The sequence below is a fragment of the Alosa sapidissima genome, chromosome 7, assembly GCF_018492685.1.
Source record: "Alosa sapidissima isolate fAloSap1 chromosome 7, fAloSap1.pri, whole genome shotgun sequence".
Taxonomy (NCBI): domain Eukaryota; kingdom Metazoa; phylum Chordata; class Actinopteri; order Clupeiformes; family Clupeidae; genus Alosa; species Alosa sapidissima.
The window spans coordinates 12,301,642-12,327,907 of record NC_055963.1 but is presented as its reverse complement, the minus strand read 5'-3'; the positions used below and the strand labels follow the sequence as shown (position 1 = coordinate 12,327,907).

Below are 26,266 nucleotides of genomic sequence, written 5' to 3'. Positions count from 1 at the left end.
CTCACTGCCTTCGGCATAAGTGCTAACAGTGCGCCTAGGCCTACTGTTAAACACCTGAAAAATATTAAGCTGCTTTTTTTTATGACGAGCACTAGGCCTACGCTTGAATGATTTATGACTGAATGGAACGTTGCGTTTTTAAAAAACTGCTTATCACGTCGTGTGATAAGCATGGCCTCTTTTTCATCTGTTGGCCCAGGCCAGTTTTTAAAAGGGCACAACCTGCTACATTTGTGTCTGTTGGTATTGGGCTTCATCGCTGTGACATTTGTGACCTCTGTTGCTGGTATGGATGGGCCTGGTGGTGCTGGTCCTGGTGTTGGTATGGATGGGCCTGGTGGTGTTGGTCCTGGTGTTGGTATGGATGGGCCTGGTGGTGCTGGTCCTGGTGTTGGTATGGATGGGCCTGGTGGTGCTGGTCCTGGTGTTGGTATGGATGGGCCTGGTGGTGCTGGTCCTGGTGTTGGTATGGATGGGCCTGGTGGTGTTGGTCCTGGTGTTGGTATGGATGGGCCTGGTGGTGCTGGTCCTGGTGTTGGTATGGATGGGCCTGGTGGTGTTGGTCCTGGTGTTGGTATGAATGGGCCTGGTGGTGCTGGTCCTGGTGTTGGTATGGATTGTCTTGGTGGTGCTGGTGTTGGTTTTGTTATGGATGGGCCCGGTGGTGCTGGTGATGGGCTTCATCTCTGTGACCTCTGACACCTCTTGCTTCCCACTCGGTAGCTCTGGGAAGGTCTCATTTTGGCCAACACCTGCAGAAGACACAGAGGGAGATACGGTTAAGCGCTTGGCCACACACGGTCAAGCGCTTTTTTCAATCACCTAAACTGCTCACCATATCACACACATGAACACACACACATGAACACTCACACACATGAATACACACACACATGAACACATACACATGAACACACACACACACACACACAAACACAAAGACATAAAGAGAGTCGGCCTGCTCTGATAGATAGATAGATAGATACTTTACTGATCTCCAAGGGGAAATTCAAGGTCTCAGTAGCATACAGACATCACACACAACATGCAGAAATGGTAAATATAAGTATAAACATACAGTATAACAAAACTCCACTGTACAATAGAGACAGTAGAAGATAAGAAAAACTAACAAAACTAAATACTAAATATACTATATAAATTAAGTAAAAAAATCCACAGTGTGCTTGAGGGTGATCAAGCATGAGACTCTTGCAGTGACAGGGCCGGGACTGGCCTGTAGTTCTGTGTGCATGGTAAGGTGCTCAAGAGAGTGAGTGTCATAGTGAAGGTGCAAAAAGTAGTCCAACAGTAGTCCTATAGTTATGTGTGCATGGTAAGTGGTTAAAGAGAGTGAGAGTCATGGTGAAGGTGCAAAAAGTAGTCCAACAGTGCAACAGTGCAAGAATAAGGTCTAGACTATGTCAGTGCAAGAATAGGTTGAGGTAATAGGGTTACAGCCATTCAGTATTGTAGCAGAAGCCATTGGTCATGTGTGCTAATATAGCATGAAAAAACAGCAAGGCAGTGAGCGAAGTCTCCAGCTGATCAGGCTCTTCTGCTTTACAATAGTGCTGTGGAGTGGATGACACTCATTGTCCAAAATGTTGATCAGTTTGTTCAGGGTCCTTTTGTCAGATATTGAAGTGATGCACTCAAGTTCAGCTCCCACTACAGAGCCAGCTTTCCTTACCAGCCTGTACCTCGCCCAGCATCCTTCTTTTTTGTGCTTCCTCCCCAGCATACCACTGCATAGAAGAGGACGCTGGCAAAAACAGACTGGTAGAACATCCTGAGGAGCTTGCTGCACACATTGAAGGACCGCAGCCTCCTCAGGAAGTACAGCCTGCGCTGCCCTTTCTTGTAGAGTGCGTCAGTGTTGGCTGACCAGTCCAGTTTATTGTCCAGGTGGAGACCCAGATACTTGTAGGTGCTTACCACCTCCACATTGACCCCATCAATGGAGACTGGTAGCAGAGCTGGCTTAGACCTCTGAAAATCCACCACCATCTCCTTGGTCTTTGAAGTGTTGAGTTGAAGGTGATTGAGTTTGCATCATTGCACAAAGTCCTCCACCAGGCTTCTGTACTCCTCTTCTTGCTCGTCCCTGATACACCCCACAATTGCAGTATTGTCAGAAAACTTCTGCATGTGGCATGACTCGGTGTTGTAGCAGAAGTCAGATGTGTACAGGGTGAACAGGACTGGCGAGAGCACAGTTCCCTGTGGCACTCCGGTGCTGCTGATCACAGTGTCAGAGAGACAGTTCTTCAGTCTGACGAACTGTGGTCGCTCGGTCAGGTAATCTGTAATCCAGGTTAGCAGGTGAGCGTCCACACCCATCTGCAAGAGCTTGTCTCCTAGTCTGAGGGGTTGGATGGTGTTAAAAGCACTTGAGAAATCAAAGAACATGATTCTCACAGCACTTTTCCCCTTGTCTAGGTGAGAATGTGTCCTGTGTAGAAGATAAGTGATGGCATCGTCCACGCCCACTTTCTTCTGGTATGCAAACTGTAACGGGTCTAGTGCATGGCGTACCTGGGGTCTGAGCATACCTAAGACCAGTCTTTATCACATGTGATTTTAGAGCGACAGGCCTGTAGTCATTAAGCTCACTGGGGTGTGGCTTCTTAGGTACTGGGGTGAGACATGATGTCTTCCACAGTGTTGGAAGACGTAGACTCAAGTTGAAGATGTGCTTCAGTGGCTCCCCCAGTTCAGCAGCACTGGTATCCAACCCTCTGGTACAAATTCTGAATCTGCCTTGATAATTATTCTACTTTGTCTTTTATTACTTTTTTTACTACTTTTGCCTTTGTTTTTGCTTACTAATTATTCTTTATTTTTAAATGATTTTACCTTGTGTTTTATGTTTTCTTTTTATTATGATCTTTACCTTTTAACTATTCTTTGACTATATTGCCCTTCTATGCTTTTATTTGTTATTATTGTTTGGTTTTGTTTATGTAAAACACATTGAATGACCTCTGTGTTTGAAATGTGCTATATAAATAAACTTGACTTGACTTGACTTGACTTGACACACACACACACACAGAGGCCTATTCCGGTACTTCTCTCACTCATAACACATATTGTGCTCCAGACTTGTAAGTTTCAAACTGAGTAAACTTGGGGGCAAACAGGGGAGGAGATTAACCGCCATCCTCAGTGAACACTCAACTGTCCAGGAAATAACAACCCCCCGCACACACACACACACACACACAAACACACACACACACACACACACACTCAGACACACACAGCCACAAAAACCCAGACATGGAAAGGAAAGAAATAAAAGTTTCTATCATCTTTGATTTATGTGCACACACACACACACACACACACACACACACACACACGACAGAAATACAACCCGATCCTGTAAATGTCAACTTTTTTTCTCAAGCTGGGTTTTCAGTATCACCTCGAGCCAAAGAAACAAAAAATTGTTCACGTCAACCTTGCATGCAATCATGCATGCGGCCAAAAATTGACATATAGCAAAGCACCCAAGAAAGGCCTAGGCTACATTTTGAATAGCCTACCCACCTCTAATCTTTATTTTTATGTATTATTTACTATTTTTATTAATATTTATTTTTAATATCAGATATCTATCTAAATTGAACCCAATGTGTTTTTGTGTTGAATGTGTGACAATGTGTCATTCATATTATTATAGCCTATACCAGCAAGGTCGGTTGCTTGGTGCATCCGCTCCCAAAAAGTAGTGATCACTTAAGGTAATGAAACAAGGAGGCGCACACAACATGTGTGGAAAAATGTGTATTGTAGCCGAAAAGTTACAAAAGAAGTCAGAGTTTTAGCCTCTGACTTCTTTTGTAACTTTTCGGCCACAATAAACATTTTTCCACACAAGCCTTGTGTGCGCCTCCTTGTTTCATTACCTTAAGTGTATAGCCTATACCAGCCAGGAGCTCATATCCATATTGTTTCCCCTACAGGTGAATGTTCATGAGCGGAGTCCAAAAGAAAGGCAAGTTATGACACCATTCACAGAGTTTGGGAAAGGCAAGTTATGACATCATTCACAGAGTTTGGGAAAGGCAAGTTATGACATCATTCACAGATTGGGTGCCACAGCCACTCACCTTTCCCCTTTCCCCCAGGCCACCCCCTTGCCCTCAGGCCACGCCCCTTTCTGTCTGTTGCCCTGCTTGAATTTCAACCTACACAACAGTTTGGGAAACAGGGGCAAACATAGCCTACAGGTATGCCTACATGGGCATTTGACTAATTTATTTGGATGTTTACAGCTGTCACCTTGAGAAAGGTGATGATTTCACGATGTTTATAATGTAGCTCTCACCTTGATGACCACCACGCATAAGATGATCTTGAGGAGGCTAAGAGAAATAAAGCCGAGGGCTGCCCATCCAGCGTGCACTTCCAACACGTCCAGCAGGGGGCTCTTTTGAACTGTCCAGTCTCTGCGAATGGGCGTCACCGTCAGTGGCTCAATGCAGGCTGCAAAGAATGAACAACACAAGTAAGATTCACACATCCGGCATGTGTGCGTGTGCACACGTATGTGTGTGGATCTCTGTGTGTGTGCATATGTGTTTGTGTTTGTGATTTTGTGTGTGTGTGTGTGTGTATGCGTGTGTGTATGTGAGTGCGTGCGTGAGAGAGAGAGAAACAGAGAGAACTTTTTACATAAGTTTAAATATCTTGTTCTATGCATTTTTCTGTATGATTGCCTTGATTGCCCAAATACCTTTTTTTCATGCCAATAAAGCACCTTGGAATGAATTTCATTTCAAAGTGTATGGTGTTATGTGTGTGTGTGTGTGTGTGTGTGTGTGTGTGTGTGTGTGTGAGAGAGAGAGAGAGAGAGAGAGAGAGAGCTCTATTTCGATGTGCAATGTGTTCATGTTTAAGGTTCCGGCTTTTCTGCTTCAGTTCCAGTCAATCTCACTGAAAGCTGGGCTACATCACACAGAGAACCTTTCGCTTCAGTAAAAGTGAAACCTGAGACCCTGTTCCTCCTCTCAGCTGTCAGGAAGTACCCCCTCACCTCAAGACAGGAAGCAGCCCTCTAAAAAACAAAGCGGCTCCTGTCTTGTCTTACCACACACTAGGAGGGAGATGTCTTCACCTAAATCCTTTGCAGAGACCTTCACTACTAAGACCATGTCCACACATACCAAAACTATCTTTTTTCCCCACGTCTTCCCTGGTATCGTTTCAAGAATATTTGCGTCCAAACAGATCCATCTCAACACACTACTTCATATTCCAGGCCTATAGGTGGCGCTGTTTCTGTTACAGAAATTCACCAAAAACAGAGAGAGGGAGAAGCATCTCGCTACAGCCTGCGGGAAGGCAGGGCTTGACATCAAAGTCAGCCATTTTATTTTGTTTACGTCACGCAGCTTTGAATTGCCGGGCACTTGCCGAGGGAAAGTTTAAACATCTTCTCGACTTCGCTCGACTTCGCCGCAGAAGAGAAGAGAAGAAGAGAAAGACAAGAAATAATTAGAATGCGTGACGTGCCTGTTGTATTTCATATTGGTTAACACAGGGATTCCCAAACAGTGGTACGCATACCACCGGGGCAGCCGTGGCCTACTGGTTAGCGCTTCGGACTTGTAACCGAAGGGTTGCCGGTTCGAACCCCAACCAGTAGGCACGGCTGAAGTGCCCTTGAGCAAGGCACCTAATAGTGCTGGGTGGTATACCTGTTCACACCATATACCGGTGTATATTTTCGTTATGATATGAATTTTTAATATACCGCCATACCGGTGTATTTGATTACACAACGTTTGGAACGCTGCGCCGCGCGACAGTGTTTCAGACGGGACTTTTTTCACACGCACGCATGGTGCGACTGCGAGGCATGGTGAGGGTAAACACAAAACACCTTAAGTTTTACCCCTGAAGTATGACCCTTAGGGCTTAATTTCTCCTTAGGTAAGGGGTTTATTTAAGGGTGTTGCACAGAATACCTTAAACTGTTTCTTTAGTTAAGGAAAAACGTTAAGGGATACAGCATTGAAAGGGATTTACCGTCACGAAAATTCTATTGAGATTGTTCAACAGCTGTAACTAGCTGGCTAGTAGGTGATGTCGTTAGTTAGCAACCCACTGAACACAGTGAAGTTTAATGATCTTATCATTCATCTCACCTTAAGAATTCGCTGAAATTATCCAGGTAGCAAGTAAAGCATGTTATAGACATGAACTGAGCAATACTAGCTGGCTAGTTAGAAATGATCCCGACTGTCATCAGTGCACCAAAACAAACTTTTTTGTTAATGTAATAGAATGATCACACGTAAATGAGGTGCCAGGATGTTATACGTCATCACGTGATACGGACATGCGTGCATGTGAACCTAAAGTTGACTGAGTAAAGACGTGAGTTAACGTGGAGCCCAAAGTGTGGACATCTTTTATTACTAGTTACTAAACGCATTACATGGTGTCAGAAGCGGTTCGAGGCAACGATGCCGAAGTTTAATCCACCAGACAGTTTCTGCTTCGAGAGACCTGCAGAATGGAGTGACTGGAAGAAACGCTTCATGCGTTACCGTACAGCTACGAAATTGGATCAGGAGGATGGTAGCGTTCAGGTTAGCACCCTTATCTACGCCTTAGGCGGGGAAGCCGAGAACATATTCGGGTCTTTTCATTTCGATGAAGATGAGGACAGTGATTTTGAAGTAGTAATGGACAAATTTGATGCTTACTTTATACCGAAACGGAATGTCATACACGAGAGGGCTTGCTTTTATCAACGTGTACAGCGTGCAGGGGAGAAGGTGGAGATTTTTATCCGCGCTCTTTATGAACTTTCTGAGCACTGCGATTTCGGAGTTACTTGTGAGGAGCACATACGGGACCGAATTGTGGTGGGAATCAGGGACAAAGAACTCTCCCGAAAACTGCAGCTTCTCCCAAATCTCACGTTAGAGATGACAGTTCAGGAGGCTCGTCAACAGGAGGTGGTGAAAGCTCAAGTTAGCCAGCAAGGTGATGCTACTGCGTGCGCTGTAGAGGAGGTCGTGCGGGGCTTTAGCAGATTCAAAATGGATGAACAGAAATACAACAAAAATAAACAACACAGGCGCAGCGAACGGGGAAAGACATGTAGCAGATGTGGGAAGATGATGCACAAGATTCAAGAACATTGTTCAGCAATGAAGTCCGCATGCAACAAGAAGATGCAAGAAGTGCAAGAAGATTGGGCACTGGGAAAGAATGAGCAAAAGTAAAATGATAGTTAGTGAAGTCAGCGAGCATGAAGAAAATTTAGCTTACTTTCTAGGCTCAGTAAAAAGCACATCCTCAAGCAGTGGTGGGCAATGGACAGTAAAGCTGAACATCTGTCACACGCCAGTTAGTTTCAAAATAGACACTGGAGCGAATGTGTGCATTATGAGTGAAGATACTTTCAAAAATCTCAGTCAAGTGACTGAACTTTTCCCATCAAAGACCGTGCTGTGCAGTCCAGGCGGGCGATTGAACTGTATTGGCCGATTCACAGCGAACGTGTGGCACAAGAACAAGAAGCACTCATTCAGAGTCTACGTAGTTAGAGAAGAGAGTGTGAGTAACCTGCTTAGCAGAGCGGTGGCACAGACAATGGGGCTTGTGAAGAGGATTCATGAGGTCCGTGACTCCGGAGAAGAGTTTGGCCTGCTTAAAACACAGCCGGTGCGAATAGTGCTCCAGGAGGATGCCCAACCCTATGCCGTCCACACTGCCCGCAGAGTCCCCATTCCCCTCATGAAGCCGGTTAAGCTGGAGCTGGACAGGATGGAAACCAAAGGAATCATAGAAAAAGTGACAGAGCCCACGGAGTGGTGCGCTCCCATGGTGCCTGCTCCCAAGAAATCCGGACAGGTGCGTATTTGTGTTGACCTGCGAAAATTGAATAAGGCCATTAAGAGAGAGAGATTTGTTTTGCCAACAGCAGAAGAGATCACTGCTGAGCTGAGTGAGTCCACGGTGTTCTCCTCATTAGACGCAGCGGCAGGGTTCTGGCAAATACCGCTGCATAAGGATAGTCAGAGACTGACAACCTTTATCACACCAATTGCCAGGTACTGTTTCAAACGACTCCCATTTGGGATATCTAGTGCGCCCGAAATCTTTCAAAGAAAAATGGTGGAAACACTAGAAGGCCTACCTGGGACAGCTGTTTACATGGACGACATCATAGTACATGGAAAAGATATGACCCAGCACGACAAACGTCTACAACAGGTCATGGAGCACCTAGAGACAGCTGAGTTGAAGCTAAATACAGAAAAGTGCGCCTTGAGACAGCAAAGACTACATTTCCTGGGTCACGAGATCGACGCAGACGGCACACGGCCTGACCCAGCCAAGGTGTCCGTTATAAGCAATCTGACTCCACCCACTAATGTCCATGAGCTGAAGAGAGTCCTCGGGATAGTGAACTATTTAGGTAAATACATCCCGAACCTAGCTGCAGTGGGGCAGCCCATGTACGAACTGCTGAAGTCCAAATCTGTGTGGACATGGGGTCTAGTACAGCAGTCAGCATTCCAACGCATCAAAGAACTTCTTACACCCCCACCCACTCTGGTGTTTTATGATGTCAACAAACCCACTGCTGTCTCTGCAGATGCCAGCAGCTACGACATCGGGGGCATGCTGATGCAACTGCACACTGAGGGCTGGAAGCCTGTAGCCTATTGTTCACGGCGTCTGAGTGGGGCGGAGACCAGGTACGCTAAGATAGAAAAAGAGTGCCTAGCGAGCGTCTGGACCTGCGAACGATTTGGGAAATACTTACACGGCCTAGAGGGGTTCAGGCTGATCACAGATCACAAACCGTTAGTCCCGCTTATGAACTCCAAAGACCTGGTTACTGTCCCCATCCGCTGCCAGAGACTCCTGATGCGACTGATGAGGTTCAACCCTACAGCGGAGTATGCACCAGGGAAAACCCTTGTCACGGCAGACGCGTTGTCCAGGAGCCCAGTAGGAGATGCCCAGGATGGAGGCGATACAAACGTGGATGTGGAATGCTACGTAGCATCCATCATCGACAACATCTCTGACTACTATTCACGGTTTATTGAGATTCTCCACATGCCCACCACCACTACTGCCCAAGTAGTCACAAAACCGAAAGCTACTTTTGCCCGCTATGGGATAGCAAATGAAGTGATCAGTGACAATGGCCCACAGTTTTCGAGTGAAGAATTCAAGGAACTGGCACGTGAATTAGATTTCACACTCATCACATCGAGCCTGCACCACCCGCAAGGAAACGGGCACGCCGAAAGAGCTGTGCAAATAGCCAAAGGGATCCTGAGACAAAAGTACCCTCTCCTGGCACTCATGTGCTACAGATCTACTCCGTGCAGCAGCACTTGGGTAAGCCCAGCAGAGCTCTTAATGGGCCGCAAGATTCGAACCACTCTGCCTACTCTTGACCGCAACCTACAACCTAGATAGCCTAACAAGCAGAGCGTTGCAGCCAAGGACGCGTCTGAGAAAAGGAAACAAACCCACTACTACAACCAACGCCACGGAGTGAGGAACCCTCCAACACTTAGGGCAGGGGACCACGTCCTCACCAGACTGGACCATCAAAAGTCCTGGGTCACCCCAGCTGTGGTGACTGGCGAGAGCATCACACCGAGATCCTACCCTTGTGGAGACAGAGCAGGGAGCCACACTTGGCCGCAACCGTCGCCATCTTCAGGCGGTGTCCAGCGCGAGGTCAGCAGCATCGGGTACTCTGGATCCTCCACCAGAGCTCTGTTCAGCGACCCAGGGAGAAGCCCCACAGAGGTTGACACCAGCTTAAGCACAGTTGCTGATGGCTTGACTCAGACTAGGTCAGGCAGGTTCAGCAGACCAGTTCAGAGACTGGGCGACAATTAATGTATTGTTAATGTGAAAAGAGTTCCAGCAATGTCAATCACACTGTGTACTGTGATGTAAGAGATTGCAAAGAGTTCCCGCAAAGTCTATTGTGAATGAATGTACTGGTTGGTTTTACAATGAGTTCCAGAAGACCATACACATTTTCCTTTAGTTTGGTAATATAACTTACAGAATATTGCTTTAATAAGGCTTAAGTTATGTTTCTAGCCAACGTTGATCATTTTAGTGTTAAGATTCTTAGTAAGAATCTTAAGGGGGAGATGTAATAATGTTGATCCCACGTAAATGAGGTGCCAGGATGTTATACGTCATCACGTGATACGGACATGCGTGCATGTGAACCTAAAGTTGACTAAGTAAAGACGTGAGTTAACGTGGAGCCCAGTGTGGACATCTTTTATTACTAGTTACTAAACGCATTACAGTTAATGTTTTGCCTATCGAACCAAACCGAAGCTCATGGCAGGCTAACAAGACATCCACATCCACATGAAGTTAATGTTAGCCTACCACTAACGTCATGTAAACCACACAATAACAATAAGGCATGTTTCTGATAGTCCTATTGACAGAGTAAGCATATTAGCAGAGAGGTTTCATTTTAAATTGTATAATTTTCAAAAAAGTATAATTATTGCAAGTTGCAATACTTTTTGTATTGGTTTCATACAAGATGTTTGTGCAAATTTGCACAGTAAAAGTTCTGTATTTTGACTGCAATTGTCTTTGCATTCTGATTAGATTCTTCATTAGAATCATGAGTGGCTCTTTGTAAACAGCATCATTTTCTGGGGCCATGCAAAACTGCATAGACCTCTCCAGAATAAGTCCCGCCTCCGTAACTTCCGTATCCATCCAACTTCCGGGCGTCGAATGTCTATGGGAACTAACATGGCGTTTCGAAATATCATACCTGTCAAACATCTGTAGGTGGCAAAGTAGAAAAAAATGGTGGGCCGATTGGCCTACATACTTCTGCCATCTAGTTTCCACTGTATTTTTTGATTGTCGGTGCCGTTAAAGTAGAAATATATCAGTAAGAAGCACTAAGCTAACGCACGCTTCGGACGCCGCGACTCCCTGAGTCAAGGTTGCATATGTAACCTGCGTTGTGTTGAACCTGCGCGATTCAGCCCTGCACACGCCCGGACTCGAACCCGTGAACAGCAGCACCTCGGATCGGGAGGCTACTGGCTCGCATGCCAGCTCTTGAGGCGTCGGGGAGTGAGGTTTACCAACGTTCCACGAGCACAGCTAAGCTAGCTGGCATCCGTTACACATAGCAACGCTAATGTTTCATAGTTTGTCTTCACTGAAATGGAGTTTGTGGCAACAGAGGTGGCACTAACCCTGCATGAAATCGTCATGTTTGATAGGTTGTTAATACATTCTGAAAATGTTACTGTTCTGATCAAGGTCATGCAAAATAAAGCTATCGACTCAATACGATTCTGCCTCTGATTCCTAGTCTACTTATCATTGTCTGTTTTTCGTGAAAAAAAATCTCGTCGTCATGTCTTTAGTGTCTTTGTCGGCGATTTCTTTATTTTTCAAATATCTCAATAACAGCAAACAAACTCTCAGCACAGTCAAACCAAAGTTAAGTCGTGTTGAAAAGAGGCTGAACCTTGCAAACGATTTACTTTTATAGACCACTGAAATCAAGCGTGAATCACACGTGAAAATGACCATCACGTTAGGTTGTGAGCGAGATCTAACGCCCTCCTCCGTCCGCGTACATCGGAACTAGCTCCCGGTTAGCATTAATAATCGTTTACTACTTTAACGGCACCGACAATCAAAAAATCCAGTGGAAACCAGATGGCAGAAGTATGTTGGCCAATCGGCCCACCAGCTTTTTCTACTTTGCCACCTACAGAGTTTGACAGGTATGATTTTTCGAAACGCCATGTTATTTCCCATAGACATTTGACGACCGGAAGTTGGATGGATACGGAAGTTACGGAGGCGGGACTTATTCTGGAGAGGTCTATGCAGTTTTGCATGGCCCCAGAAAATGTTGCTGTTTACAAAGAGCCACTCATGATTCTAATGAAGAATCTAATCAGAATGCAAAGACAATTGCAGTCAAAATACAGAACTTTTACTGTGCAAATTTACTTATTCTGGAGAGGTCTATTACCACTAGTTATTCTACATCATGACAGTAAAAAATACCGTCATATACCGGGAAACCGTAAGAATTTTTAAAAATACTGTGATATACATTTTTGGTCATACCGCCCAGCAGTAGCACCTAACCCCTCACTGCTCCCCGAGTTGTTGTTGCAGGCAGGCCGAGTTGTTGTTGCAGGCAGCTTGCTGCGCCGGGATTAGTGTGTGCTTCACCTCACTGTGTGCTGTTTGTGTTTCACTAATTCACGGATTGGGATAAATGCAGAGACCAAATTTCCCTCACGGGATCAAAAGAGTATATATACTTACACTTACTTATACTTGGTATGTGAGCTGCCATTAGGGGGTACGCGAGATGAAAAGGGCAATTACTTAATTAATAATCAAATGAATTCATAAATAATAAATAATTTTGACTTGGGTTATAATGATATGGAAATGTGAAATTAAAGGAAATCATTTGTAAACTCTATAGTAGACTATGTTGTTCATTAAAAACTAAGCTACCCACAATGCACGTGATTTCCTTCGAAGCGAGAGGAACAGAGGAGGAAACAGGTAGCCTAACGATGGGATGGGGCAGAATGATGAAGGCGGAAGTGAAGCGCAGGGGGATAAAAGAAAGAAGTCAAAGAAGACAGAAAAAATGAAAGTATGATGAGGCATATCTAGGCCTAGGCTTCACGTGGATTGGAGAGACAGACTGCCCAAAGCCACAGTGCGTGGTTTGCAGTGAGGTGCTATCTAACCAGTCTGATGTTCTCCACACTGTTTTTTAGCATGAGAGCTCATAGACCAGTTGCACATTTTGATTTTGTTATTTGCGGCTAGTTAAACATGAGGCCTGGAATGCGTCAATAGAATGTGTACTTTTTTATGTGTCGGATGGTGGGAGTACGCGAGCCGAGTCACGATGTAGAAGGTGGTCCGCGGGAAAAAAAGTTTGGGAACTGCTGGTTTAACACAATAAAGGCAGCAGGACAATGTAAAGTAGGCTAAGCAGTTTGTTTGTCATTTACTCCGGGGAAAAGAGGATGTTTGCTCTCCCTATGCAGCCTAAATAGCCTACATATAAATATCGTTTTTCTCAAAAGATTATAGCTAATATGCTGATAAACAGGACCAGAGGTTGATAACAAAGATAATTTGTTTAAGACAGTAGCTTTGATACACAACATCCACTGCAGAAATGGTCAAACATGGTTTGCGTTTCCAGGCTGTTTGTTGATCAGTCATTTAGGCTAGTCATCAGTTTATTATTATTTACCTCTGGACATGCTATTAAACGATCGCTGCTGATAAGCATTTCGGTCATAAGGGGCATTGCCAGCAGGGGTAGCCTACGAGGAAGCTATTTCGGAGTGCATGGTCGTTCTGTAAGTAGGCATCGCACACCCTAGAGCTGATGTTTTCTGAGTGTCTCCCACTAGGCTAGGTCTTTAAGGCCTTACATACTCGCCATTCCCAACCTGTAACGCGACAATGTGACATCACTGGAGCGCCGTAACCATTTATACTCACGCATGGTGGTCGCGACAGTAGTTGCAATATTCTGCTGAACAGAGGTGTCACTGTTGTAAAAAAGGCTATCGCTACCTCCTTTACACGGTAGAAGAAACAGTCAGTAGCATTGGCATCAATGGCAGTAAAAGCTTTGCCTGGAAATATCCAGACTCTCGTACGTACACTTCATTTTTACAGAGTGTGACAGTTCTCTAATAGGAAAACGTTTGCATGTGACGGGAACTTTGAAATCATTGGTCCAGCCATACCAATCATATTCAGAGATCCCTAACGTTACTTCCTACTTCGCCTAAACTTTACAACCTGACAATAAACAGTATCAACAGTCAGGAAACAATGCATGTGGGTGTTCCTTTGCTGTAAATACATTTCTGCATTTTTCCAAATGCATTTTTTGATGTTTGCAGGCGTTGCTACTTCTGTTTATCACAATTAGGGGTTTGCACGGACATCACGTTCTGGCCGGTAACCATGGTAACCCAGCACGTGCGGCCATATTGGCGATACTCCGTGAATGAAGTACAATGGAGTATTATGCACTTTGGATATCTTACGTGATTGTAGCCGTGTCTAAACAACAGAAAAGCTCATCAAAATGCGTCTAAGATGCAAAGGCATATAGGGCAGGACTTGGACCACAAGAAAATGTGCGATATTTCGAGACATTACGGTTTATTGGCAGCGCAGATCCATATGAGTTGGGTGAGGGAGACGAAGTACCAAGTTCAACCACAAGCGCCCCCTTCCTCTGATAACTTCTGACATTATTCTCCTTGTTTTTTTAATAACTTTTGGAAGTAGATACCTACACCAGATGTTTTTCTCAGTCGGACCTATTGGTACAACCTAAAACACGGCAATAATTAACCATTTTCCTTGACGATGTTTGGGATTTACTTCAGTGCCTAATGCTTTCTAATAAGGCGAGTATTTCCAATATGGCGACGTCCAGATCTGATGACACGCCGTGCAAACCCCTAATAAGTTTCGGTTTCGTCTTTAGACTTTTCCCCTGGGGATCAATAAAGTATCTATCTATCTATCTTTAGGTTTTTTGTCTCGGTTTCGGCTAGCATTTGCAAACTGCCAAAAAAAAGCTCACCGAAAAAGAAGAAGGGTTCACTGGCCTGTCCTTTTTCTTCAGTGAGTTTTTTTTGCCAGTGAGTGCTTTTTTTTAGCAATGAGTGTCAAGTCGAGGGCAGCTGAGGTGTGGTGATGACATCATCGATACGCAGTTATGCAGCTTCGCCATCTAAACGAAGTGTGTCTTCCGGCAGTGCGTTTACAGGATTTGTTTGGACGATTGGCCAAAACAATGCAAAACGTGAGTTTAAACCAAAAAGCGTCTCTGTGTGGATGGCCCCTAAGTGCCGCCGCTACCACCAAGGGCATCACCCACTGTGCATGTGTAACGGATGCCAGCTAGCTTAGCTGTGCTTGTGGAACGTTGGTAAACCTCACTCCCCGACGCCTCAAGAGTGCTGCTGGCATGTGAGCCAGTAGCCTGGGCTATTGGCTCAATTGTTAGCATGCTCGCCTCCCGATCTGAGGTGCTGCTGTTTCGCGGGTTCGAGTCCGGGCGTGTGCAGGGCTGAATCGCGCAGGTTCAACACAACGCAGGTTACACATAGTGCACCAAGGGCAACACCCACTGTGCATAGTGCACCAAGGGCATCACCTACTGTGCATAGTGCACTAAGGGCCCGAGGGGGCACCAGAATGTAGCCAATAAAGGAGGAGCTTTACTACAAACTGCTTTTCACTCTTCCTAGACAACATTTCCTATGTCAAAATGCAACAACAGCATGTTTCATGCAAGGATGATACTTTTTGGGTCCTCTCAATCTCCACTATGCAGCAGATCTAATGTGAATGTTATGCTACTCCATTACTTGGGAACGCATCTTGAGTGCTCAAGGGAGGGGGGAGAGAGAGTGGCAGGTTCCAGCTGGCTTTGTCATTGTTGGTAATTGATATCTTTAAAAGTAAATCATGAGGGGAACAAAGACTAAACTAGAGGAAATTGTGGAGTTACCCGGTTCCCAACAGATACTGACCATTTCTGCTTTCTATAGTGGCCAGCAGCGGCTCTGCCTTTACCCTTAACACTAAACGCACACTATATGCACACTATATGCACACTAAACACACACTATACGCACACTAAACACACACTATACGCACACTAAACACACACTATACGCACACTAAACGCACACTAAACACACCCTATACGCACACTAAACACACACTATACTCACACTATACGCACACTAAACGCACACTAAACACACACTAAACACACCCTATACGCACACTAAACACACACTATACTCACACTAAACGCACACTATACTGTACGCATACTATACACACACTATACGCACACTATATGCACACTACATGCACACTAAATGCACACTAAACGCACACTAAATGACACTATATGCACATTATATGTACACTAAACACACACTATACGCACATTAAAGAGACATTACACACACACTAAACGCACACTATGCGCTCACTAAACGCACACTACACACACTTTAAAGAGACATTACACACACACTAAACGCACACTATACGCACACTAAGCGCACACTATGCACACACTATACGCACACTAAACGCACGCTATAAGCACACTATGCGCACACTATACGCACACTAATTGCACACTATACGCACACTAAACACACACTTGATTCAATTCTTTATTTCAGATTTCATTGCTGGGTCCACAGTATAGTAAAATGTTAAGTGAGAATAAATAGATAAAAAACAAGACAAGACAAGACATTCAGACATACTGTAAAGGCATTTTCTCCAATGTTTCCTTAGCTTAGAGAGGTACCTCAGGGAACTCCTAGCCTGATTAACTACAGCTTCAATAATACCATTACCTGAGCTATCCAGGCGACACATAAATTTGGACATACATTTCTCAGGACTGCCTCACATGATGGCACACTGTAGTACACTAACTCAAATCAATTGACAAATCATCATGTATCATGTATACATTAAATAAGGCAGGAGATAACAATCCGCCTTGACGGACACCATTTGATACAAAAAAAGGGGAAGATATTGCACAACCCCTCTCTGCAGCAGTTTTAGAAATGATTTCCCATGGTTCACCCTCTCAACAGCCTTAGAGGCATCTAAAAAACACAGAAATACAGTTGTATTCTGACTCACATATTTCGCAACCATTTCCTTTTAGAACAAATATACACATATCAGTGCTATGTTTCTTTTTAAAGCCGAACTGATTATCTGATGTAAGTAGATATGTATCAAGCCTTGTGATGAGGACATGTTCCATAACTTTGGATGGGTTAGACAGCGCAATTGGCCTATAGTTGTCCATGCTATTCAATTTCCCAGCTTTGTCTTTTAGGACTGGAACTAGCAATATGGAGAGGAGCGATTCAGGTAACACTCTATGAATAAGGAGCCCAGTAAAGCACATTGCTAATAAAGGACACTAGGACACACTAAACACACACTATACCACTTGGCTACACAGTATGTACCAGTCACGGAGAGGCTTACTGAGGCATGTACCAACTACAGACTGGTACAAGATTAAACTACCAATCACATGCAGGGAAATGCCTACAAATACAAATAACATGGAAGCAGCTGTATCTACCAATCACAGAGAGGGGAAGTGGTGTGACGACCAGAGAGGGAAGGACCCTGGTCTTCCTACCAATCAGAGAGAGGGATATTGCTACACCTACCATTCACAGAGAGCGAGACGGACGATTCGAGGTTGTGCCCCCCGAGATTTGCCCTCAGGAGACACTCGTAGATGCCTGAGTCATTGGGTGTGACCCGGGGCAGGATCAACTGCCCCTCTCCTCCGAGGGCAACCTGGCGGTGGTAACTATACAGTGTGGTGTTATCCGCCCTCGACCTCAGGATACCCGTCCGGTTCTGCAGCTCCGAACACAAAACACAGAACTCACTAGAACATCAAATACAGAGCAGAGAAACGTTTTCATCATTACAGAACTCCACACACACACACAAACCCCCCACACACGCACGCACACATATACTGTACACATAGACAAGCACAGATATGTGCACAGCTGTGATTTACTTCCTTCAGTTACAACACTCTTAGACTCTTAGAAGGGGCTTTCTTAAACAGGCTTCTTGTTAAAGTTTATGTTATCCTATGTGAAGAAGAGGATGTTCTGCTTCAGTCCTCATGTATGCGGCTAGCTTCTAAAACAGTGGTGTTCATCATTGGTTTCAGAATAAAACCAAAAACACCCCAAACAAAGAGGACACAAACATGGAAACTGTGATATATTGCTAACAGTAAAGCCATGTTGACCAATCAGTAGCCTGAAATAAGAGATAAGTGATTACTGAGGGGAAGATGTACAGTCCACTGCCATTTAAAAGTTTGGGGTCACAAATGTCCATTCCACTCCATAATAGACAGAATACCAGCTGAGATCAGTTGCATTGTTTTTTTGATCAGGGCAGCAGTTTTCAGGTTACATTATGTGCTTACAGTACATAATTGCAAAAGATTTCTCCAATGTTTTCTCAGTTAGCCTTTTAAAATGATATCAGATAAGTAAACAGAATGTGCCTTTGGAAGATTGGATGAATGGTTGCTGAAGATTAAAGATTAAAGATCAGCCATTTCTTTCTACAAGTCATTTACAATATTAATGATAAAAACAAGGAAATTTCTGAGTGACTCCAAACTTTTGAACGGTAGTGTATGTGCGTTAGAGAGCACAAGGTAAACAGTGACCTGGCCAGTTCTCATGGAGCACATCCTGAGTCTTTACAGTAATTAACCTAGAATGTACTACACTCACAGACCATCACAGAATCTGTGCATGCCACTGCTTTCCAACCGTGATTTGTGGTGGCCACAATAGTGAATACAAAATTGGTATTCAATCATGGGCACAGTTGAATGGCAACATGGAACCACCAACTAATATTAAAAGGAATCAAAGGTTTAGCGATCAGGAGATAGAAATACTGTACAAGCTAATGCAGTATTTAGTCCTCGGTTGAAGCCTGTTGAAAGAAATACATTTCAAGCCCACTGCACCTTGTGAGTGGAAATGGTTAAGTTGTGAATGTTTAGGATTGAAGGAGATGGTTAGTTTATGAATATGTAGAAGCAGGTGGTTAGATTATGAATGTTTAGGATAATAGAAGGAGGTGGTTAGATTATGAATATTTGGGATAGAGGTATAGAAACGAGGCCCTATAATACACATGTAGTCAATTCAGTTATTTTTTTCCAATTTCTCATCAAGTTTTGTTCGATGCCGGAAGAATGACTGTAACATTCGGATCTTTGTGGTTGGCTGTTTGGGGGCCGTTAATATATGCTACAGTTCGAGCCCCAGAAACCTGACAACAATTTTCCAGTGTGGGTTCAGACACTCTGGCCTATATAGCCTTTCTTTACCCTGACTACAGATTAGCTGCTCAAACAATAGTCTTTGAACTGCTCCAGAGGCTTGGCTGAAAGACTAAAGGGGACAGAGCATGTGCCGTCAGGACCCTGAGGTTCTGAAACCCCCTCCATGAGAAAATCAGGTTCAAAGAGGAGAGACCTTCCTCAGGAAATGAAGTTTAGACAGGACAGACCATCAGGTTCTGAGAGGAAAGACCTTCCTAAAGCCTTCAACATACTCACCACTCCCGACCGGTAGCGCGACAATGTGGCGTCACGGGAGTGCCGTAACCATTTATACTCGCGCATGGTGGTCGCGACACTAGCAATATTCTTCTGAATTGGCATTGGTCTCAATGGCAGTAAAAACTATCCTCTGTGATGATACTTCAGACTTCGGTTGCTGCTATTCACAACTACCATCATTACCATCATCTAGTTTCCAAAGTGTGTGCAGCTACCACATTAGTGATCAGGACATCTCATTTCTCATATATGTATCATTTCATCTCATTTCTCATATATGTCTCTCCTTGATTCCTCCATCATCCTTACATTCCTTCCTCATTTCCTTCACAAGATTAATGGACCTCTGAAGTCTACAAAAAGGAACCAAAACTGTCATCTTTGCTCATAGAAGGAGATCCGGAAGTTAATTGAAGCTACCTATGCCAAGTTGCATTGTAAAAATCAGAGTTTGCTGCCTTAATGTACTGAGGATCACAGTATCCACTCGAAGACAGAGGACAAAAGTGTGAATGAACGTCTGCATTTCGTTGTCCCCACAAGAGTTTAACAGTGCAATAATTAAAAATTCCCATGTTATTTTCCCACCTATCTCCTTATATAGGCAAAGATGGTAGCTTTTTTCTGGAGGCAAACTTCGGAGGTCTATTAGGTTGGGAGAGAAGGAGTGTAGGGATGATGGAAGGATGGACAAGCACTTACAGAAGCAGGAGTGAGAGGTGGTACCTTGTACCAGGTGAGCGAGCGGAACTTCGGGCCGACACGCCCTGCCTCACAAGGCAGGCTGACGTTAGAGTAGCACTCTATATCTTTCATCTCCATTAGAGCCTCCGAGGATCCACTTAGACACACCGCCATCAGGAGCAGCAGAGCCGCAACATCACCTACAACACAACAATCACATGATCGTCCAATCAGACGAGGTCTGCAACACACACAGCAATCATATAATCATGTGATGATCACATGAACATGCTGACCTGCATACATCAGCTTATAGAATACACAGCCCTCCACACAGCTTATAGAATACACATAGGCCTACGTACACCATCTTACAGAATACATGTAGCCCTGCATGCACTAACTTATAGTACATCCTGCACCACATACACCACCAGCTAGAGTACATGTTTGTCTGCATACATCTCCCAATAGAGTATGTGTTGAGAGCATCAGTGATAAAATAAGTTTGATTACTTTGTTTTCAATTAAAATTATCAAACTGGATGCAGCGTAAAACAGTGTGACGTAAAACGATGGAGCGCGATGTTGCTCCCCGGCCCAGAATAACGTAGGACCGGCCTTGCATTTATCTTAACTAAGACTAACTAAGACTAACTTAAGAAAACGTGCTGCCTGGATCATTGATTGGAACATTTACTTTTAAAAAACGGCCTGATGGTGTTGATAAAAATAAAGTGTTGAAAATAAAGTCCTCTGCAATGTCTTCAGCAAGGAATTTGCATATCACCGGAGTTCATCTACTCTATAGTCGCACATCAATGCAAAGAAATAAGTGTTGACATTGAGGGGAGTGTTAATTTATTTTCATTGTGTCCCCTAGGTTATATCTGTGGCCTGAAATGCCTTGTATGTGAAAAAAAACTTCTTCCCGAAGCACTTTTGAATTTATTTCCTCAGCATATTAGGTCATATCATAGATCATTATGGCAATTATTTGAACAGTGAAAATAACAATAAAAGAGTTTTTGAACTTTAATGTCACTAATGCTGATTATTCAATGATTCATTTGAATTTAAATATTTAAAATACTTTCACAGCAAAAATTATATATGCGATTAATTTAGATTAAATAATCAATGTAATTAATTAGATTAATTGTTTTAATCGATTGACAGCCCTAATATATATATATATATACACTAGCGGAAGCATAGACTATATATATATACAGTCTATGCTTCCGCTAGTGTAGCTGTGCAATCAGAACCAAACCCAATTCGCCTTATTCACCTAGCGGCCAGAACGAGGCTAAAGGGTACACTTGCCATTACACCTCAGTCCAGCAGATGGTGGTAATGCACTCTGTTTGAAAACTGCCAAAAAAAAGCTCACTGAAAAAGAAGAAGGGTTCGCTGGCCTGTTCTTCTTCTTCAGTGAGTTTTTTTGTCAGTTTGCAAACGGAGTGCATTACCTCGACCATCTGCTGGACTTAGGTGTAATGGCAAGTGTACCCTGTAAGGCGAATTGAAGCATCTCCTTGTCTACTGTGACAAGTGACCTGAATGTGGTGATTTTCAGCCAAGGCCAGAATGAGGTCGACCTCCCAACTGTCTGTTTCCCCCAGTGTGTGGACTAGATGTGGAAAACCCCAGAGCACATTCAGGCCATGGTGTGCTGTACAGAAACACATACAGTGTGTGTGTGTATGTGTGTGTGTGTGTGTGTGTGCGTGTGTGTGCATGTGGAGGACTGCATTTAGTTGCATTGGCTTGTTTTAACTGTGTCTTTTCCAAATTCCAAATTTATGTGTCTTGTTTTTAATTTGTCCTACTACATGCTAGTTGATGGTTTATAATCTTGCAGCATATTCGTATTTTGTTTTTCCTGATATGTTCTTAGCACTATTGCTACAGTGTTTCCTGTTTATCATCACCTCTATCAGGTAGACCCCCACTGTACTGTGCAGGGCATTACTGTTGTTCTTGATCATTTTGATGCCTGTTTCTACTCTGACATCACATTCTCAAAACAGTTAACAACCGTGTCTGAACAAAAGCACTCTGGCTAAAATGACACATTTTGCTTGCAAAAGGCTGTTACTCACTCAAAACACTAAAAACATGCAGCAAAAGCAAATCTTACCTTCAAACGACACATCCTGTCGTCAAATCACTGTGTGATTTCAATGAAAAGCGTGTGAAAAATGTGTGAACCCAATGAAAATGTGTGAACACATTCACTAGAGATGATGTCTGCTGTGCAAAGAAAGTGTTCATGAAGACCAAGTGGATCCCAGGTTCCTTAAGCAGGTCAAAGCAATCGAGAAAAACTGTAAGAGTGTGAGGTCTGTGTGTGTGTGTGTGTGTGAGACAGAGAGAGCGTCTGTATGAGGACTGTGTGTGTGCCTGTGAGAGTTCAATTTCATTCAACTATAATTTGTCATTTTTCATCGAAATACTGTAGACCTACAGTAAACACCTTTTGTACTGTTTACTTCACCAAATAGCCAATAGGCAAATAGGCAGGGTTCTGTTCTTGGGCCCCTCCTCTCTCTCATATACATCCTCCCTCTTGGCCAGATTATTCGCAGCCACGGTCTCAACTTCCAATGCTATGCAGATGACATCCAACTCTATCTTACCACTCCCTCTTCCTCTGACCCCCCACCACGCTCCCTCACTGACTGCCTCTCTGACTTAAAATTATGGATGCAAAACAGTTTTCTCAAGCTCAACACAGACAAAACCGAAATTCTACTGATTGGCCCTAAAAGCATCCTCACCAAATCTCCCCGTCTCACTCTCAACATTGATGGCTCACCTGTCCACTCTACCCCTGTTGTTAAAAGCCTTGGCATTCAGCTTGACTCCACCCTTAGCTTTGACCCTCATATCAAATCACTTACTAAGACTGCTTTTTTCACCTCTGTAACATTGCCCGCCTCCGACCCTTCCTCTCTGCTAGTGATGCACAGACTTTGGTTCACTCTTTCATTATGTCCCGTCTAGATTACTGCAACTCACTTTTCTTTGGTCTCCCCACTAAAACCCTTCAAAGACTACAATATATTGGCCCCAGCCATGGCGCAACTGGCTGGGGCACCTGCGCCGTACACCCGTGGTCCTTTCCGGATCCCACCCCGACTCTCTCTCCCACTCGCTTCCTGTCACTCTCCACTGTCCTGTTGCATTAAAGGCATAAAAAGCCCAAAAAATATATACTTTAAAAAAAAAAAAAACGCATACCAGACGATCAGGCGATACACCTGCGACCTCCTGACCCCTTACACTCCTTCCCGCTCACTCAGATCCTCTGACCAAAACCTCCTGGCTCTCCCCCGCTCCAGACTCTCCACCCTGGGTGGCAGGTCCTTCAGTGCCTTGGCCCCCAAACTCTGGAACTCCCTCCCCCAACCTCTTCGTCTGTTCTTCTCTTCCTTTCTTCAAAGCACATATCAAGACCTTTCTGTTTAATGATCACTTCTCTTCCACACCCAACACATAGCTCCATACAGATAACTTGTCTTTGTTGTATTGTTTTGTTTGTTTGTTATTGTGTTCCTTGCCTTCCTGCTACTGTATGTAAAGCAACCTTGGGTTTGAGAAAGGCGCTATATAAAATAAACTTATTATTATTATTATTATTATTATTATTATTAATACAGTACTTTGTCTAAATGTGCATTAGATCCATACTTGCAAATAGCAACACAGAACAGACATGGCATCTCTTATGGATAATGAATGATTGCTGATTGAAGAATTGTGCAAAGGAGTTTCACACAGGTGTATCAGAGAATCAGGAATCTCTACCACCTGTGAAAAGATGTTTTTCCTTTTGTTTAGCACGGGAATACCAATTGAGTTTGGGGTTTTTGAATGAGATCTGTGTTAACTGTTTTGCAAAAGGGTGTGAAAAATGTGTGAACCCAATGAAAATGTGTAAACACATTAGCAAGAGATGACTTCTGCTGTGCAAAGAAAGTGTTCATGAAGACCAAGTGGATCCCAGTTTCTTTATACTAGGTCAAAGCAATCGAGAAATATTGAAGGAAGAGACGAAAAATGTTCGAGAGAAATTTGGTGATGATTGATCATTGTTTGGGGAATATAAGTTACATTTAGCTCTTGTTAAACGTCTTAAAATGTCCCCTCATTCTATGGAACTGAAAGCAGGACATACACTAACAACGATCTGTGTGTGTGTGTGTGGGTGTGTATGTGTGTGTGTGTGCATGCCTGTGTGTGTCTCCAGCTTTTCTAGGGTATTTTGAAGATTAACCAACCTCTGAGGAACAAGGACTACTCAAATCACTACTGTGGTCACCTAAAAGCTCGATGCTGTTTTAAGCCCCCACCGTCGAATTTAAGACAGCGCTGCGACCGTCGACTTCAAGGCATCTAACCCTAACCTTAAACCTAACCCTTGCCCTAGTGCCTTCCATGCAGCACTGCCTGGAAGATGACATTGGGGGCTTAAAACACCAAAACACCCACCTAAAACCAAACTGAGCTCATACATGAGGGGCCCACCTGTCAAACGCTATAAGACTGACATACACACAGCCCACCTATCAAACGCTATAAGACTGATATACACATACACACAGCCCACCTATCAAACGCTATAAGACTGATATACACACACAGTCCACCTATCAAACGCTATAAGACTGATATACACACAGCCCACCTGTCAAACGCTATAAGACTGATATACACACACAGCCCAAACACTATAAGACTGATATACACACACACACAACCCACCTGTTAAAAAGCTATAAGACTGATGTACACACAGCCCACCTATTAAACGCTATAAGGCCGATGTACATAGAGCCCACCTATCAAACGCTACACCTGTTAGACCACTCAAGTGCTCAAGAAAACAGTAATGTCTTTGTTATTAGAAAATGACTTACGCAGTCATTTAGAAAGTATAGTATTAAAGGTTCATTTGCAAAAAAAAAAAAACACACACAATACTGAATATTAAACCAACAGTAGCCTACCAATGTATCACTTTTTGATAGATTTATTTATTTATTTATCTATTTATGAAAATGTATTTATTTCTATTTAATTCAAATGAATGTAGATGCTACAGTCTGAATGTTGTTATATTCAGTCTCTATAGATGCTATCTTGAGCTATATGTAGTTCTGTGGTCTGGGGCAGAGAACCATCATGAACATGTGAAACAAGTTTTTGAAGATCAACATTACCAAAATAACCACCAAAAGATAACTGCAAGCAAACCTGTCAGCGCCAGCATACATGTAGATCACTGATGCTTTGAGAGTTGTTGGGAGCAAAATTGAGAAACATGTTGTGCACACAAAATAGTACTAAATAAAAATTGGCCTTTATTGGCATACATTGGCATAGACTACAAATAAGAATTCAGTGAAGGCCATGACCACATTGCATATTGAATATAAATATTTCGATCACCACATTACAATTGGTAATTAGACAATCATGATTCATAACTTGTGCCTGCAAATGTTTATATGAGATTGATCCCAACAAAACATTTCGCTGGACAATGAAGTTGCTGGCAGAAGGTAGCCTAAAGTAGTCAGCAAGCTACAGTATAGGCTAGTTAAGCTTAAGTTAAGTTTAGAGGATGTTAACTATAGATAGAGATGTAAAGGTATATATGTTCAAACCATTAATGCTGCTTGACAATTGATTCTGCAGATGTATGCTGAAAATGAATTTATTAAAATAAAAGTATCAGAGTTTAACCCAATTTAATGAGGATAAAACCTCCATGGCCACATCACTAATAAGACGATTGTTAGACATACAGTAATCAGAAGAACAGCAAAATTGAAACGACCTGCTATTTGTGACTGAATTCAAACGATTTAAAATTTGACAGCCTTTAAAAGTTTGTTATCACTCTGGATCCAGTCAGCAGCTAAATTAACTAACCTATATGTGATGATGAAGACACAGTTGTTTATGGTAAACTCACCGCAAGCGCTCATTGTCAATGCAGCCCACTGTCGATACACATACGCTGTCGTCCAGCACCCCTATAAGTGAAGCGCTCTTATAGACGGTATATGAAAGCTGCCAGGCCACATCCACATCCTTCCTACCGTTGGTCTGGAGACGATGTACAGGGTTGACTAGAAGTGGCGACATCTCGTGGTCAGATTGCAGGATTACAGTTTTGACAACAGTGTAACTAGCAGTGAAATGCTACCTTAATGTGTACTGTTTCAGAAGTTACCTGAGTAGGCAAATCCTGCATGGTACACCCAGTGCCAACCAAAGCTGAGATTTCTTGCACTTCTTCAT

At 43.5% G+C, this 26,266-nt stretch overlaps 1 protein-coding gene across 5 annotated transcripts in view; it reads right to left on the bottom strand.

Moving 5' to 3' along the window:
* Positions 1-26,009, bottom strand: part of LOC121713514 (uncharacterized threonine-rich GPI-anchored glycoprotein PJ4664.02) — a 28,509-nt gene extending 2,500 nt beyond the window's left edge. Inside the window, exons 1-5 of one of the 5 annotated variants that reach the window (XM_042098164.1) lie at positions 25,938-26,009; positions 19,967-20,148; positions 17,319-17,520; positions 4,340-4,497; positions 177-786 (exon numbers count right to left, since the gene is read on the bottom strand). In XM_042098164.1, coding sequence (XP_041954098.1) covers positions 226-786; positions 4,340-4,497; positions 17,319-17,520; positions 19,967-20,148; positions 25,938-25,950 — 1,116 coding nt within the window. In that variant the 5' untranslated portion in view covers positions 25,951-26,009 and the 3' untranslated portion in view covers positions 177-225. Of the gene's footprint in view, positions 1-176; positions 787-4,339; positions 4,498-17,318; positions 17,521-19,966; positions 20,149-25,937 lie in introns of those variants that run through there. The other 4 variants (XM_042098165.1, XM_042098166.1, XM_042098167.1 and 1 more) reach the window with 4 other exon arrangements.
* Positions 26,010-26,266: the final 257 nt, after the last annotated feature.